The 18,945-nt window shown below is 44.2% G+C and overlaps 1 protein-coding gene across 2 annotated transcripts in view; it reads left to right on the top strand.

Moving 5' to 3' along the window:
- The window catches only part of LSAMP (limbic system associated membrane protein), a 1,187,184-nt gene that overhangs the window by 569,932 nt on the left and 598,307 nt on the right, over window positions 1–18,945 (top strand). For both annotated transcript variants that reach the window (XM_030203921.1, XM_030203920.1), the window contains exon 2: window positions 16,213–16,445. In XM_030203921.1, coding sequence (XP_030059781.1) covers window positions 16,213–16,445 — 233 coding nt within the window. The remainder of the gene's footprint in view (window positions 1–16,212; window positions 16,446–18,945) is intronic.

The raw sequence follows: 18,945 nt of genomic DNA, 5'->3' as shown, positions 1-18,945 counted from the left end.
GCTGCCGCCACTCCCCCCTCCATCCGCCACCGGGACAGGCCCCCTGCATTGAAATCACAGCGCCTCTCGCCTCCATGTGAAAGCGCTGCAGGCAGCAGGGCAGCAGATCGCCTCCCTTTGGGCCTCCTTCCCTCCCGGTGTCCCGCCCTTGTCTGATGTAACTTCCGCAAGGGCGGGACACAAGGAGGGAAGCAGGGCCGAAGGGAGGCGATCTACTGCCCTGCTGCCTGCAGCGCTTTCACACGGAGGTGAGAGGCGCTGTGATTTCAATGCAGGCGGCCCGGCCCGGTGGCAGACGGTCGATGATGGAGGACTAGTGAGACTGCGGCGCCAGGCCCCCCTTGGTGGCCCGGGCCAGGGGAATTTTGTCCCACCTGCCCCCCCCCCCCCTCGGCGGCTATGCTGGCTACACCTCTGCTGCACAACAGAACCTTAGCTCTCTCTACATATACTTGCCTGTATGTGAGCTCTGCATTGAATGCTTCTAAATTCGAAAACTACAGTGCTCTGACATTACTCCAACTTTGAAATTAAATTGTAAAGAACCACATGAAATGTCTTAAAGAATCACACCTAGCTTCCAGGCTTAAAGCTAAACTTCTAGAGTGGAACAGATATCTGCAGTTGTATTGCCATGCATTTTGTGACAACCGCCATTCCTTTCTTCCTCCCTAGCTCTCCCCTCACCCTCTCCCCTTCACTTTTCCTTCCCATACAACCCACACACCATTTGGGCTCTAGGAGATTGGTCTGATACTTCTTTATGCTTGTCTAAGAATTTTATATCATTTCTTGACAGGGGAGCAATGCATCCTGCTGATTTGGTGGTGTGGGAGGGAGGAGGAAGATAAGGCTGGAGAAAAAATGGGGGGGGGGGGGAGGAAGGAAGATTAAGAGAATGAGTCAAAGCAACATAAACTGCTACAAGTATAACAAGCTGAGAAATTAATCCAAACCCTGCTGTCAGTTTAGAGGAAAAGGCACATCATAGAAGGGGGGGGGGGGGGCAGAGGGTGACAAAAAAAAAAAAGAGGGAGGGGGAAGCCAAGCAGAAAAGTGAAAGAATGTTATATGATTCGAATTCTTTAACTGAGGAAAGTCCTGGTGATTTATAGCCTAGTCACCAGTGATCTGTCAGCCTCTCATCAAGCAGGAGAGGATACTGTATTCTGATCTCTAAGATAATATTTCCACTGGTACTGCAAGAAGAAAGAGGAGAGAGAAGAGAGGTGACTTTTTATTTTACTGATGATTTAAAATGGTAAACCAGATTATTGGAATGGGCTTTAATAAAATTAGTTCCAAGTTTGCAAGCTTATTAATACTTGATATACATAGACAAAAAAAATCGTAATAGGAAGGAATTGAACTACAATAACGACAATTAGTAGCTCAATGCACCACAGAGATCTATTTACTAAATAATATTAGGTATTTGACATGTAATGGCTGTGTTAAACACCTAGGGCTCTTTACTAAACTGCGAGAAAAATTGGCTTTAACGTTAATCCTGCACTAACCAGTTAGCATGCGGTAATGTAGCTGTACTAACTGATTAGTTCAGAATCACCCTTTCTATGGAAAATAGTGCTTACCACAGCTTAGTAAAAGCTACTCATCTTTCAGATATTTACATCGGGTGAACTTCCTTATCTCTTCTGTCTTCTGACTCCTTATAGTCCCACTTGTACTCTTAGATCTTCCTCCCAAAACATGCTGGTCATTCCGTTCTACCGTTTTATCACCCACGAACCTAGAAGTCACTCCATCTGTATAAGGTCCTTATCTCTGAAATGCCCTTCCTAGTTATCTGTGCTCCCAATCTTCTCTTACCACATTCAAAACTGAGCTTAAAATATACCTCTTTTCAGATGCCTATGATAATTGATGCAAACTTTGAAGAGTCCAGTTTTCTATGGAGCTGTCACATTTACCAAAAGCAGGAACTAAGATCGTGAGCCCTTGGACCACTGCCGAGGAGTGGCAGGCAAAACCACCCCACACAGGACTAAGACAGAACTCTGACAGGGACGGCTAGACTTCACCTGCACTTAGCCGCCCTTCCCCAGGAGTTGAGCCGCTGGGTGCAGGTGGCCGGCAGGACTTGCAGGACAGGGCAGGAGCTGGATCCCAACAGGCAACACACAACAGAGTAGGGACTAAAAGCTGCCAGGCAGCCACTAAGAGAACCACAGACAGGAGAGAGTCAGGACTGAAAGCTGCAAGCAGCCACTAAGCAAGAAACACAAACACAAGACAAGGAAAGGCAGACCAGAAACAAGACTAGGACCTAAGCAATAAAATCAAAGCAAACAACACACAAACAAACTAGAAACAGACAAGGAACTCAGACTAGAACTGGACTAGGCAGAAGTGCATAGCGTACATCCACATACCAGGGCCTTAGGCGATGCAAAGGCCAAGCAGAAAGTTTCCAAATGGCTAATAAGCCCAGCAGCAGCTGAGATTCAGCTGCAGCAATCACCAGGCAGCTATGGGTGCTGTGCAGGCTCAAACAAGACAATCAAGTCTGGCAGGCCGGAAGATCTGGAATGGACTGTGCTGAAGTCTGGAACGGGAAACAGCACACAGACAATCCAATGCAGCCACCAGGTCTGGCCACCAGGGGGCGAGATGACTGAGAGCCTGAAACCAGGGCACGATCGTGACAGGAGCCTCCTTTTGTTTTATCCCACCTCCTTTCCTATTGCAAACGTAGTTCCTCCCTCCTTTCCCTGCCTTCCTCTGTTCATTCTTGGGCAGATGATTGAAAACCCTGTGCTGTTCCAAACAATGCTCTAAAAATAGTGCTGGAATAGCGCAGGGCTTTACCGCCCCCTATGATCAGAGACAATAGCTTTCAAATTTAAGCATGTTATTTTCTCTGATCATAGGTTAAAAGTGCGGGAGGATTGTGCCTGAGCGCATCCTCCCACACTTGTTTGACGGGTCTAGGCTGTCAAAAGCCCAGACCTATCAAATACAAGGGCTAGAGGTCTATGGGACCACCAGACCCCAAGTACCCCATCCATCATTTTTGAGGTGGCGCCGATGAAAGAGGAAGGAGGCCACCTCCCTCCTCCAATGAAGGTAGGGGTAGGGAAGGGCCATTAAGACCACCGGGTTGGGGGGGGTGTGAGGATTGACTTGCGGCCCACTGGACCACCAGGGCTCCATTCATGTGAGAGGATGCCGGGGGGGGGGTTAGGGGGGCTGGAAACCCATCGGATCTCCACCCCCCAAACCTTTGTCGAGGGGGATTGAGGGAACTGGAGGTCCACCGGACCCTCAGCCTCCATGTCGCTGGGGGGGGGGTGTTGGGTCAGTGCTCCTGCGGGGGGAGGGTGTGGGCTGCTGCATTGGGGGGAATGAGGAGCCTGCTAGCTTGCAAATGCATGCTGGACAGGGCTCACCATTCCTCCCCAATGGTCTGCAAACCGTAACGTCAGTTCCGAGCTGGCGTAGGGTTTGCCGCGCCAATGAACCAATGTTTGGCACGCTGGTTGCTGATCATTGGGGAGGAATAGGTTTAGCCTGCATTTGCATGCTACTTGCGCTAAGAGCTAATTGCATTCATAGCCCATGCCTCCCCAAATATCTGTGTCACCAGCTTAAAATCCCCTTAGGGTTAGATTGATGTTTCAGGCAAAGCAGGAAGAAAATAACCCCAGATCCTGTAAATTAGTTTGTGTTGACAATTGTGTGAATTGTGCACCTTTAATTCCTTCCCTGTAAATAAATTACCTGATTTTCTCCCGCACTTTACCTTATGATCAGCGATAATAGCGCATATAAATTTGCATGCTGTTATCTCTGATCAAAGGGGCGGTAAAGCCCAACGCTGTTACAGTGCTATTTTTAGAGCGCTATTTGGAACAGTGCGGAGCTTTCGATCATCTGGGCATGAATCGTTTTAGCACTACCTAGACATATCCAGATAATGCCACTGAATATCACTGCCTGGGCCAGGTGAGTGCTAGTTCTCTAGGTACCTGTGTAAGTAGCTCTAAATATTGACCCCACTGAGTTAAAAAATGAGCCAGATTGGACTGCAGGTTCCAGAGAAATAAAGTCTCCAAAAAGTGACCTGATACTTTTTTTTGTGGAAGGGGGAGTTTTACAGCTGCAGCATTGACATTGATGTGTTGAAACATTGTGATTAGGGAATTGCTTGTTTCAAACTGTGCTTCTCATCCCCCCTCTCAGCCTCAAATACACACAGAGTTAGCATAGATACACACATACATGCATACATACACAGAAGCACAAGCTCAAAGTTATTATACATATAGAAACACAGATACACACATGAACACAAACACACGCACAGACACATTCACATACAGGTCAAGACAGTCATTCACATACATAGGCACATATAAACAAGTTTGGAAGTAATTACATGAGGCATGCTTTGCATGCATTATTTATAAATTCTGTGAAACCTACTGACTGAACCGTGTAACTTTCTTAATGGTTGCTGTGTATGGTAAACACCTAGAGACTGAACAGTGTAGTTTGCTACTGGCTGCTGTGTAGAAGCACAGTTCACTATTGCCTTGCTATAGTGGCACCCTGTATTTTAAATATAAAATGGATTCTTTCAAAAAAATGTAATTGATAGTGATATCTAATGGTTAGATACATTATCACACTGCACCATTCAATCCACCTCTTCCCTTCATTCCAGGGACACATACACACATACTTAGGCACGCACACAAATGTGGTGGAAATAATTCCATGAGTCCTGCTCCACATGCTTTCTCTACTTGTTTCTTGAATCTTTTCCTTTCCCTTATCTTTAGACATGTTGAGGGTATTTTTATTTGCAAGGCATCTGGTTTAAGAGGGAAAATAAATTCCTATGTAGGTACATTTTTTAATTATTCAAGTATGCGCATAAATTATTCACCCATCCTGTGCCCCGAGATCACCCTTGTTATGCCTGTGGACAAAGTATGTGCCATAATGTCTTGGTGCATAGTTTTATGTCAGTCGGTATTATATGAGATACCTAAGAGGGTAATTTTATAACTGAACACAGTCATAAATAACATACACAATTTTTTCCTGTGAGTATACCAGCAATTTTCAAAACTAGGCATCTGTATTTATACACCCCTTGCACATGTAAATGTCTAGAATACTGGCACTTATGCATATCAGTGTGCACATACCTGTGAAAGTGCCAGCAGGGAGCCTAAGCACTATCCTATAACAGCATGTGTAAGTAGCATAGCGTGCAAATGCAAGTTGGCATACATATGGGCGGAGCATGGAAAGAACGTGGGTGGGACTCTCATTTATGCGTGTAATTATAGAATTCTATAAGTTACATGCGCCTCTGCCTCATTTACATGACTGTAGTTCTGCCAGGTCTAATGTTGGTGTAACTGTAGCTGTATAAAGGGAAAGGGAAATGGGACTTGATATACTGCCTTTCTGAGGTTTTTGCAACTACATTCAAAGCGGTTTACATATATTCAGGTACTTATTTTTGTACCAGGGGCAATGTAGGGTTAAGTGATTTGCCCAGAGTCACAAGGAGCTGCAGTGGGAATTGAACTCAGTTCCCCACTATCAAAGTCCACTGCATTAACCACTAGGCTACTCCTCCACTAGCAACAGTTCATATAGAAGCCTGCCCTTGCAAATCAGCAGTGCGGCCACGCAGGCTTCTGTTTCTGTGAGTCTGACGTCCTCAGACTCACAGAAACAGAAGCCTGCGCAGCCGCGTTGCTGATCTGCAAGGGCAGGCTTCTGCATGGAATGTTGCTAGTGGAATAGCAACATTCCATGTAGAATCTCAAATAGGGAAAGGGAAATGGGACTTGATATACCACCTTTCTGAGGTTTTTGCAACTACATTCAAAACAGTTTACATATATTCAGGTACTTATTTTTGTACCAGGGGCAATGGAGGGTTCAGTGACTTGCCCAGAGTCACAAGGAGCTGCAGTGGGAATTGAACTCAGTTCCCCAGGGTCAAAGTCCACTTCACTAACTACTAGGCTACTCCTCCACTGATCCAGGGTTATGCTAGTATTCTATAACAGAATCTGGGCATTTAGATGTTGATATAGAATGGGCAGCCATGGGGCACCTAAATAGAGGTACCCACTTATAGAATTGCCTCCAGGGCAATTATTTGGGTATAGTTTTGGTCTCCATCATTTAAGTTACATATAATGCAAGTATTAAAGGGCGCTTTCTGTAACTTTAGGCTGTTCACAGGTTGAGTACCTTTCTTTCAAATGATAACATTTCTATTGTTTTGCAACAGCTCATACCAATTTACTACTGGGATGCTTTATGTCTGGGGTTTCCAGCATCTTCCGTAAAAGCGTTACAACTGGTACAAAATGCGACTGCTCACCTTCTGACTGGTGTCAAAACACCTGAGCATATTTCTCGAGAACCTGGGTTCAATTTCCACTGTACTCCTTGTGACCCTTGGCAAGTCACTTAATCCTCAATTGCCCCAGGTACAAATCTAAGGGGCCCTTTTACGATGGTAGAGTTACTGCATAGTGTGCTTTGATCCTTCCTGGGAGCCTGGCAGCAGATCCGGGCCCCCCACCTCATGGTATTTCTTGGACCTTTTTTTTTTTTTTGGGGGGGGGGGGGTGCCCAACAGTAATCAGCGCTGCCCGGTTACTTCCTGGCTACTGCAGAAACTTTTACCATCTCCAGTAAGGGTTCCCCCTGGAAATGGCCGCATGGTAAGGGTTCAACTTACTGCATGGCCATTTCCTTCTTGAATAAAAAAGCCCCATTTACTGGGCAGTGGTAAAAGGGGTTCTTGGCGACGCCAACGCAGGGCCTCTTTTACCACCGATTGTGAACCCACTAAGGACAGAGAAAGTACCTGTGTGTAATAAGTAAACTACTTTGGTTGTATCACAGAAAGGCAGTATATCAAATCCAAGACCATTCTTCTTCGCATGCTTTACACTGACTGCCCGTATGGACAAAACTGAAGATGCTAGTGACAGCGTTTAAAGTACTTAGGTTACACTGGTAAACGACACTTTTGTTACAAAGAATGTGAATGGTGTTCTTAGCTAAGTCATGGGTGCTGAATTCGAAAATGAAATCAGTTTTTGCCTATCGGGCTCAGTTTTCTTGTGACACGCTACCCTTTTTATAAAAATCCTTGAAAACGCTGCATTTTGGTACCCTGCTGTGCAGGGCCACCAAGAGGGGGGGGCGGGGGATAAAATCCCAAGGGCCCGGGCCTTCAAGGGGGGCCCGGTGCCAGTCCAACCCGCCCTCTGACCGTCTGCCACCGGGCCGGCCTCCTGTATTTAAATCACCGCGCAGTGCGACTCTCCCTCACACCTTCCAGAGAGGCGGAACTCCTCCCTTCGGGTCTCCTTCCCTCCCTGTATCCCGTCCTCGGGGGAGCAGCAGCAGCAGCGGCGACCTCGGAAGGGGGAGGGAAGCGGCGACCTCAGGGGTGGGGCTGCGGCGGGGGCGAGGCGGCCTTGTCCCGAGCCCGGCCAAGTTTCTCGGCGGCCCTGCTGCTGTGGATTAATTTAATTCAGCAGTTGTAATTGTTGGAAAAACAATTGAAATATACTAGGAATTACAATACAAAACTCTTAGTTTAGAAAGCCACCACCAGGAAATAAGGGAGGTTTGGCAACATTGCCCATGAGTCATGCTCAAATATGTTCAAACACGTTCTGTTGCATCAGTTGCCACCTGTATCTCAGCATTGAGAGTTCAGTCAACAATTGCTGTTGGAAGTGACTGCTTGTAGTTCTACGTTTGTGAAGGTTTGTGTTTTGTATCATTTCAGAAGAAATGCCTCGTACCTGTGCAAATAGCCCAAATTTTTTTTGTTATATCTGTGGAGAGTTTACTCTGAAATTGCAAAAACGAAAACTTAATCCTCTTAAAATAGTGCTACAAACTATATTTCGGGTGTAAGGTTGGTGAACAGGACCCCAAATGGGCTCCCCACATTTGCTGTTTGATGTGTGTTACACTCCTGACAGGCTGGTTAAAAGGAAGATGTCGCATGCCCTTTGCTGTTCCCATGATTTAGAGGGAACCAAAGGATCACACAACGGACTGTTATTTCTGTCTGACAAAAATAGCAGGAATCACCTCGAAAACAAGGAAAACTGTGCAATATCCTAACTTACCATCTGCTATAAGACCTGTATGTCACAGTGAAGAATTGCCAGTACCAGTGCCTCCTGAGAATTTGATAGTGAGTGAAGATGAATACAGTGACGAACATGCAGAAGACAGAGAAGGGGATATGCATACCGACCCATCATTTCAGGACCTCTGTGAATCAAATGTGCCCCACTTTTTGACATAAGGGGATCTCAACGATCTTGTTCGTGATTTAAATTTGTCAAAGCAACAGGCTGAGCTTTTGGGTTTGAGATTAAAAGGATGGAATCTTCTTTCTTGCGATACGAAAGTGAGTGTTTTTCGTGACCGACATGCTATTTTTTCTGAATATTTCTCCAAGGAAGGTGACATGGTCTTTTGTAATTATCTTTTACTGGTCTTTTACTCTTATGTTACTTATATCTTTGATTTCTTTGTGAACTGACACTGTTTTTTTTGGAACTCTTGTAGCAGAAGAGTGTCATTTTGCCAGATACATATAATAGCTACATACGCCGACACAAGCATTTACAAAAACCATTATCACATGAAAACTGAGGCTGATACAGAAATTCTGAAATGAGATCTGGATTCAGGGAAGAATTATCTTCCAGAAAAGTATGTTTTGTTCTTGTTACAGAAAAAAAAGTTTTTTTTTGTAGACCAGTGATCAGTGTCTCTACCTCTTTCTTTGCCATTGACCAATTACTTCTCAAGGAGAGCAATGATTTGGCTTGCTAGGTGGTAGGCCCATAGCTTTGGAATTTACTGCCAGTTGACATTAGACTTGAAAATAGCATCTTAAATTTTCATAGGAAATGTAAAGGTCTTCGCTTTCAGGAATGTTTCCACTTAAGATTTGACTACTTGAGATAATTCTTCATGTGGAAACACAGACTGAGCTCTGTTGTGATGGATCATTGTTGGATCATTGTATTATATGTTTTTTTTCTCTTGTGAGTTTTGCTATATACTATTTTAATGTTTTATTGGCATCCTATATGGACAGCAGATTAATGGGACTTGATATACCACCTTTCTGTGGTATTTTGCAACTACATTCAAAGCAGTTTACATATAGGTACTTATTTTGTACCTGGGGCAATGGAGGGTTAAGTGACTTGCCCACAGTCACAAGGAGCTGCAGTGGGAATTAAACCCAGTTCCCCAGGATCAAAGTCCGCTGCACTAACCACTAGGCTACTCCTCCACTCCATGGAAGCATTATTTTAAAAAAAAAGGGGGTCCAGAATGTCTGTCTGACTGTTTGTCTGAGGGCAAAACAACTCTCCAAAAATGCAACAGAATGAGATAAAACCTGGCATGAGGGAAAACCATAAAAAGACATCACAAGTTGAAAATGAACCAATTTAGACCAGAAATCCCAGAGAAATAAGCCCCTCAAAAATGGTCCTATGCCTTTCTGTGGGAAAAGGAGCTCCAGCTTCTGTAGCATAGAAAACTTAACAGAATGGGATGAAACTTGACATGTGTGTGTGTGTGTGGGGGGGGGGGGGGGGGGGGTGGGGGAGTTCCAGCTTCTGTAGCACAGAATCATAGGTAGTGTGAAATATACAGGGTGAGGAAGTGTAAAAGGTGGAATTCCGTATTCTTCCAATTCCCCAAACTGTCCCTACTTCCACAAACCTATTCCTCTGCAATTGACCCACCACCCCACAAACACCACATTTGCCACATGATCCAACAGACTGCTCCATCCCTCAAAACGTCCCTCTGAACTGCCCCAAACCTAAAAACTACCTCCTGAAACTGCCACACTACCCTGCATACTGCTCTTTCATCCAAAAAAATATCCCCTGCAAATGCCACACACCACTAGAGTGCCCCACCCCCTAAAATTACCCCCTACAAACTACCCCAGTCCAGAAAACTACTCCTCCAACTGTCCCACAACCCTGTAAACTACCCACCACAATGTCTCAGAAATTAACTCCACAACTACTCCATCACCCTGTAGACTGCCCTAGCCACCCAAATTATCCCTACGCAACTGCCCCCCTCATCCTGCAAATTACTGTACTCTGAAAAACTACCCAACCCACAACTGACACAACACCCTCCAACTTCCTCAACTCCAAAAACTACCCCTTGCACCTGCCCCATCACCCCATAAATTACCCTTTCCAAACGTGACCCACACAACATGCCATGGGTAGGGCCAGATTAAGTTATTGACAAACTTTGCATGTATTTTGTGTCCACATGTGTAGGGGGCACCCTGTGAGATGTACTCAGGAGATTAGAATTCATAGAGAAAGGGAAGAATTGCATTAGAAATGTTGAGATGATTTTATGTATGATATCTTTTATTTTAAATTACAACTAGCCTTCTGGTTTGTTACAAAAAGACAGGCAATCAAGTTCAAATAAATAATTTATGCATTACCGCTATTTGCATCACATTGAAAAGCTAAACATAATTGATTGAAAACAGGAATTACAGAAAAATAAATGTCTATGTATAGAAAAACATCAAACCTCTTGGCACCTTGAGCAAAAGAAGCAGATATTAAAAAATCAATTAGCAACATTCCAGTCTTAGAAACTGGAACTTCAAGTCATAAAGTATATTACAGCTACAACTTATGATCAACTTCAAAAACTGAGTTAGTCAGCTCCCTGGGAGCATAAGGCTATTAACACACAGTCTGATGACTTCACGGAACCTCCATTTAAAGTACTGTCAAAAGATGTGTGGTATAGGGGGGTCCCCTTTCCTCCATGAAAGACCTCCCTAAAGGTTTCTCCCAGACCTTCCACCCCCTAGACACAATTGTTTTTGAATGTTTAAGCCATACCCCTACTCTCCTTGGGCCCCTGGATCCACTTTAAAGATTATCGTGCTTTAACGATAGTTAAGGAGAAAAGCCCTCAGAAACCATCGGCATGTAGCCTTAGGTTTTAAGCGATGTTATGACTTTTTTCGTTAATAACTATCGCTTAGGTTCTATCATAGGGCATAAAAATTCCCTAAAGTGTTGGAGTATATTTTTACTCTTAATTTACTATTGGTCAATATATTTCAAATAGCCAGCATCAAAGAGCATGCTCTTTGATGCTGGCTATTTGCCTTTTCATGCTCTTTGATGCTGGCTCTTTGAAATATATTGACCAATAATAAATTAAGAGTAAAAATATACTCCAACACTTTAGGGAGTTTTTATGCCCTATGATAGAACCTAAGAGATAATTATTAACGAAAAAAGTCATAACATCGCTTAAAACGTACAGCTGCATGCCGATGGTTTCTGGGGGCTTTTCTCCTTAAATATCGTTAAAGCACGATCATCTTTAAATTGTTTCACTAGAGTTTTGATTAGCATAGTATTAGGTTACTTACTTCGAACCCTAGTTTATACTGCTATCCGGTTGCCCCTGGATCCACGCAAGACCGCTCACCTTACCACAGGCCTTCCCCAGGCTGACTTGAAGGAACAGTTGGTAGGCTAAAGGTTGCAGTACAGGAGCAGTCTCCAGTCGCGCCTGTCCCTGCTAGTTCTGAGTTCAAAATTATACCACAGTGCCTAGTGGTAGTCTTGTGGTACTATCTCTTGGGCTCAAGAGATCATGTAAAAGGCAAATATCATGCATTATTCCATTTCTCTTAATTCATGTTAGTAACTAACACTAAGTTATATAAAGCAGAGGTGAAATAACAGACTGCAATAGCTGCTAATTTAATCATTAATGGAGGCACAAGAGCTAATGCCCTAATGAAAGTGACCTAGACATTAACCTCCTCATTACATACCTTTAGCACTTAAATATAAGCTCCATTTGTGTGCTAAAATTATAGAATCCTAGCACTTATGTGGGTAAGAGCTATGTGAGCACAGCAGCACTATTCTATAAATGGCGCATGTAATTCACTTAGTGTGTAAATGTAAGTGGTGTTCACAGAGGAGCATGGGCAGGGCATGAGAGGGACCAAACTTTATGTGCTAAAGTGCCTCATTTAGGCATGTGGAATTTTGCCAGCTATTGACATAGCATAAGTGCAGAGCTGCCAAGGGGGTGAACCTCCCCAGTGGGAGATTTAGGGCCCGCCCATAGCTCCACCCCACTCCATCTGTAACTCCACCCAGCCCACCCATAACTCCACCCAGACCAACCCACAGCTCCGTCCTGGCACACCAGTGGCATCAGAAGTAGCCTCCCTTTCCAGCAATAGCAGGAGACACCTTCATAAAACATTAACTCCTGCTGCTGCAGGGCCAGCGGCAGCAGGAGATGACGTTTTATGAAGGCATTTCTTGCTGTCACAGGAAAAGGAGGCTGTTCAAAGGGCAATCCCAGTTCCCTGGCAGGAGTGTGGGAGACTTGGGAGGTCTGTATGTGGGGGTGCCTAAATGTAGGCGTGTAGATGCTGATTTATGCTAGTATTCTATAACGGGAACTTGACACACAGATACCGTTACAGAGTTCATGCTCAGCGCACTGTATCTAGCACCTCACATGTCTAATGCCACTTGTGCACTTCCATCTATGCTTCCTTCTAAAGTGTGCGTGGTTCAAATCTACATGTAGGAATAGTGTCTTTCTACACTATACAGCATTTACATGTGTAAAGGTCATTCAAGCCTTGTAAACTGACCTCCACAATCTTTATCGGACAGTGCATCTATTCTAAAGACACATGCTAGAAAAGTCTCACAGGAAATGTCTGTCCTCAGTTTCTCTGCTAATACATTGTATTAGTCTAGAGCAGTGTCTTCAGTGCAAGGCCCAGGGACAAATGGGGCCCTGAAGACCTCTGGGGCAGCCCTTATTGTCGTTTTTTTTTTTCTACTCTCAGCCTTTCTACCCAAGCTTGATAGAAAGAGGGAAGTGGATAGGGGAAGAGCCCTATGCTTATAGGACAAGGCATTTCTCAATAAAAGAAGAGTGCATTTGGAAATGCCCACTTCCTTGAGGAGAATCCCAATGAAAATTTTGAAAGGGGGGGAGGGCTGGAAGGTATGAATGCCATTGACACACGCTGGTCAGCAGTGTTGCAGCCCCACATGGGAAGGTATTTGGTGGTCCTCCTTCAGCACATTTGGATCCATGGAGGGGCATAATCGAACTGGAGGCCCATCTTTAAGGGCACCCATCTCTAAGGACATCCCGGCGAAGGGGCGGGCCATCCCTTATTATCGAAACAAGATGGGCGTCCATCTTTCATTTCGATAATACGGTCGGGGACGCCCAAATCTCAACATTTAGGTCGACCATCTTGATATTTAGGTCAACCTTAGAGATGGGCGACCTCGGTTTTCGGCGATAATGGAAACTGAGGACACCCACCTCTTAACCACGCCCATGTCCCGCCTTCGGTACACTGCCGACACGCCCCCTTGAACTTTGGTCACCCTTGTGACGGAAAGCAGTTGAGGACGTCCAAAATCGGCTTTTGATTATGCCGATTTGAGCGACTTTAGGAGAAGGACGCTCATCTCCTGATTTGTGTCGGAAGATGGGCGCCCTTCTCCTTCGAAAATAAGCAGGATAGTGGCCCCAATTTTAAAAAATGAGTTAAGATCACAGGTCTAAAGTAACAAAGCTGCACACAAAGCATAGATATCACAATATACAGCTTCTAGTAGCACTACACAGTGCCTACTAAGCAGCTTCATAACAGTGCATTGATACAGTGGTAGACAGCCCTTTCCTGAGCTGTTTAAAAAAAAACTTTTTCCATTGTCTCTAAACTGTAGGAGCAGCCTCTTAGCCTCCTTGCTCACTCTCTGAAAGCTCTCACACAACTGACTAATTGCAGAAAGGTAGCTGTGGTAGGTACTGTTTTAGCTTCAATTTGAATCAAGCTGAGATTGGGTAGTTGGAAATCTGCTGCCTAAGGATTGGCTCCCGCCCCTCCCCCCTCCCCGGTTCCTCACTGATTCCAGGCTACCTGGGGCTGAAATGTAAATGTGCACTTTCTGTTTCCCCATAGACTTCAATGGTATATATATATATATATATATATATATATATATATATATATATATATATATATATATAAGGTATATAAGTTAGGTCATAGTAACAAGGATGTCTGACTCACCATTTGCAATACCCAAGTTAGAGATACAATTTTTACTAGTTTGGTGAGGCTTGGACTTTTACACTAGCTGATATCCATCCACCCTTGAGGCAGCCATTTGGTGAAACATGGCCATGCCAGGTGAACTTGTTTAAACTTGTGAGGTAAAAGTAGTAATAAAGACTGTTTTCTTCATACTGTCTGCTTCTCTTGTTTCTTCCACAAATTTAAATGGCAAACAAAATGCAGTAAAATAAAATAAAACAAATTATTAAGCATCTACCAATGTTTCTTTGATTTTAGTGTTGCATTTTCATTTAGTTTTCACACAAATGCACATCTCTATTGGAGACCTGCTTGATAGAACTGTCATTGGGATGTATATGTATTCCAAGGATTCTGTAATAATCTCTGATGACTGATGAAAATCTGACTTGTCATGTAATGCTATCCCTGAAATAAAACCTCTGTAAGTTCCTTGGAGATTTGCTTCAAAAATACGAGCAAGATGGTTAGCATTTTTTTAGCTGAATTAAATCCAGCTATTCAGCACCAGTATCTGGACAGTGGTCGGAGCTTGGATATCCTGATAAGAAGGTGAATGTTGCTTCTATCCTGATAACAGAAGTCCAAAAGGTGGAATATTCCAAAAAACAAGTCCCAAAATGACTATAACTTCCAAAGAATTCTTCTCAAAAGAAGTAATTAATACAACAGGATGCATTGACATATATGATCCAACACAGGCTGTATTTAAGCTACAGGCCTTCCTCAGGGGTCCTGTCATCAATGCAAGGAAAAAGCCTGCAAGATGTAAAAAGCCTTTTTGCTGAAATCCAATATAAACACACCACAATGGCTCCTGACAAATAATGTATGTGTCCGCAGCTGTTGGAGTCCGAGAATTCTTTGGAACTTTTAGTCATTTTGAGACTTGTTTTTTGGAGTCTTCCATCGTTTGGACTTCTGGTTGTGCTTTGTGGAAGTTTCATTTCCCCCTTTTGGTTTGATATTATTTGGTAAGAGCAATATTCACCCTGCTATCCAGACAGCTAACCAGATAAAGTTAAACTAACCATTTTGCTGTCCTAACTTCATCTGGATAGTTATTCTGTCAGTGGACTGAATATCAATAGTAATCAGATAACTCTGGGGATCATCATCACTCTGCTGCTGGCAGGGGTTCTCAACCCAGTCCTTGATAAATACCAAGCCAGTCAAGTTTTCAGGATAACCACAATGAATATGCATGAGATAGATTTGCATACAATGGAGCCACTGAATGCAAATCTCTCTCATGTATATTCATTAAGGATATCCTGAAAACCTGACTGGCTTGATGTGTTCCAAGGCCTGGGTTGAGAACCCCTGATTTATGGACTGCTCCAGCAGTATCCGGATATAGCTGGGATGGTCTGAGTAATGCCTCTGGAAATTGCTGTCTGGTCCCAGTCAGCAGCATGTATCCAGATAGCCAGGGCCAACTGATGCCTTAAGCATAGCCCAACAATGTTGACCCTCAGTCCTTCCATTGCTTAAATAACAAGACATTAAGGCTCAATAAGTGCTGAGAAATACTGTTATTGTATGAAACAAAATATCATATATATATTGTAATGATTCGAAAAACACTGAAATGCATGTTGGATAATGGGTGTGGCAGATGGCAATGAAAGAGTTAAGGGCATGAGAGCTAGGGGAAAAAACTCTTCCCTTGGTGTCCTAAGCACATGCTTATTTTTCTTAATGGTCAGTTCAAGGCTACAGGTAACAGGTGCTTCTACCTGGTTTAAGTGCTTTTGAAAATTGTGCCAATATTTTAAATGTTTTTTTTTTCTGGATTTTTGTCTGATTGTGATTTTGTTCCCTAACGTTTATGAGTGCCTTACCAACAAGCAGCAGAACCATCTTATTGGTGACTAATAAGTCCATTCTACAGTAATTGTAGAACTGGTTAAGAAGTTCATAGTCTGTGAGGTAATTAGCCAAATAGGCTTCTGAGTCAAACCCTAACTATGTTCCTCTTCTTTTCAAAGGTGTTATGTAGAAGACAGGAGTTCTAAGGTGGCATGGTTGAACCGCTCAGGCATCATTTTTGCTGGACAGGACAAGTGGTCTACTGATCCTCGGGTAGCGCTGGAAAAGCGAAATGACCTAGAGTACAGCCTTCGAATCCAGAAAGTGGATGTCTTTGATGAGGGACCTTACACCTGTTCTGTGCAAACTCAGCAGCACCCCAGGACCTTTCAGGTTCACCTGATTGTACAAGGTAAGAGAGAGACAGTCAGAAGCATTAAACTAAGGAGGCAGGTGTAGCTTCCACTGTATCCTAATGTCCTTATCAGATACCCACTTGTGGGCAGTGGTCCTTCATTGGTTATTGTGCTTTACTACTACTACTACTATTTAGCTTTGCTGTCTTATCCAATGAGATCATCAGGTCTATCCTAACATTCAGTTTGTTCTGAATTCATCGCACTGCTGTCACAGTTAAGTGCAAAACTACTGTAGCCCTACACTGTAATATATCACACGGTCATGTTTCAAGAGCTTTCTATAAAATAGATGGCATTGTAGTCATAGCATATACTGTAGAATGTCATAATGTGGGCAGTTCTATAACAATGTGACGGTATTAGGTGCCCATAGAGTGCCTGTGTGGCATCTGTTGTATAAAGGAAAGTAGATGGTGGGTATATGCATATACGTGCTGATAGGTGTGAGCACATATATGCTGACTGGGTATATGCATGACTCAGTATATGCACATATATGCTGTTAAATGTGGGCACATGTATGCTGACCGGGTCTATGCACGACTGGATATATGCAGATATATGTTATTAGGTGTAAGCACATATATGCTGTTAGGTGTGAGCACATATATGCTGACCAGGTATATGCATGACTGGGAATATGCACATATATGCTGTTAGGTGTGAACATGTATAAGCTGACTAGATATATGCACATATATGTTGTTAGGTGTGAGCACTTGCACCAGCCATAGAGCTGGTGTAAGTGCTCATGTTTAAATGCCAGAGATATGCCCTGGATTCTATATATGGCGCCCAGATTGCATGCCCAGATCCATGCAAGTGCCCAAGATGCACATGCAGTTTAATTAAGGAGCCCTTAACTATCAATAATTGGGTGCTAACAACCAGCGGCGTACCAAGGGCGAGGCAGTGGGGGTGGTCCGCCCTGGGTGCACGCTGCTGGAGGGGTGCAGAGAGCAGCTGCGCACCTGTAGGCTCCACTGGCTCCCTCTGCCCCAGAACAGGTTACTTCCTGTTCTGGGGCAGAGGGAGCAGGGAGCCAGTGGAGCCGAGATCCACGCGGCTGCTTCCAGCAGCTAAGAATGCCCCCAGGGGAGGGGGTTGATGCACTGGGAGGATGTCATTGCGCCGGGGGGGGGGGGGGGGGGTGCGCATCGGCGATCCACCCTGGGTGGCAGCCGACCTAGAATTGTCACTGCTAACAACTAGTTCTTGAAGTTAATGGGCACTGATTAAAATTTGCTTGTGTATCTGGCTGCTTGCTATTCTATAAGGCATGGCACATAACTTTACTAGTATGCAACTCAAAGGGGGTGTGGCCACCACATGTAGTTATAGAATATGACCTCGGCGCCAGCATTTTCACCAGATTTTAGCAGGTGTACATCTGGCGCCTAAAGTTGCGGGAATTGACCCTATGCCTAAAGGTGCATTAATTGGCACTACGTAGAATTCTATAAAGAGTGCGTACCCTTTATAGAACCGTGCTTTTCGATGATTTTTTTTCAGCACCATATTTTAAGCACCATTTATAGATTTTCCTCCATAACCTGTAGTATTCTATATGTTAAGCATGTAAGTATGACCTGCCCACTCGGGGAGGCACAAGACAATCTGACACCTGAGGCAAGCAATAAGCTGCCACCCTGGCTCCTTCGCTACCACCGCCCCCCCCCCCCCCCCCCCCCGCCATGGTCTGACATCTCCCTCCTTCCTTCCCCAAACCCTTCCCTGAATTTACCTTTTTTATTTTCTTATTTTTCAAAAGGCAGTGATTCCCATAGGCTGTCCTCCTGCCGATCCTGGCCCCTTCTCTACTGCGACCTGCCTCCGAGGAAACAGGAAGTTACATCAGAGAGGCAGGCTGCAGTAGAGAAGTAGCTGAGATAATATTTAACCATCTTTCTGACCTCACGTGCAACTTTCTTCAACTCAATCACCTTACTTTCTAATTCTTCCTACTTTCTTACTCATCTATATGTTACAATTTTGCCTTACCCTTCACTACCAATTATAATGTTCTAGTACACATTGTGTTGTCATTGCAAGTAGTATACCATGCCATACTTTATATTGTTGTTCGAATATTTTTACTGCTGTAATTGCCTATTGCTCATGTTTGATCTATTCTTACTGTACACCACCTTGAATGAATTCCTTCAAAAAAGCGGTAAATAAATCCTAATAAATAAAGGGGTCGGGACCAGTGGCAGGGCAGCCTATGGGAATCCCTGCCACCACCGCCTTTTGAAAAACAAGAAAATAAAAGGTAAATTTGGGGAAGGGGATTGGGGAAGGAAGGACAGGAGGAGGGGGCTGATGCCGCCTCAGAAGAGGGCCGTCTGAGGCCCCTGACTCAGTTGGCTTACTGGGAGGCCCATCACTGCTGCCCATGCTCCACCCAGACTTGACCGTTGTGAATGCCCATCTCTCAAATATGTGCTGTGTAAGATCTGTTTGCATATAAGGAATTGCACTTACATGGAATTT

The sequence above is a fragment of the Microcaecilia unicolor genome, chromosome 5, assembly GCF_901765095.1.
Source record: "Microcaecilia unicolor chromosome 5, aMicUni1.1, whole genome shotgun sequence".
NCBI classification, from domain to species: domain Eukaryota; kingdom Metazoa; phylum Chordata; class Amphibia; order Gymnophiona; family Siphonopidae; genus Microcaecilia; species Microcaecilia unicolor.
The sequence above is the reverse complement of the archived record's forward strand: the minus strand, read 5'-3'. Positions and strand labels throughout refer to the sequence as shown.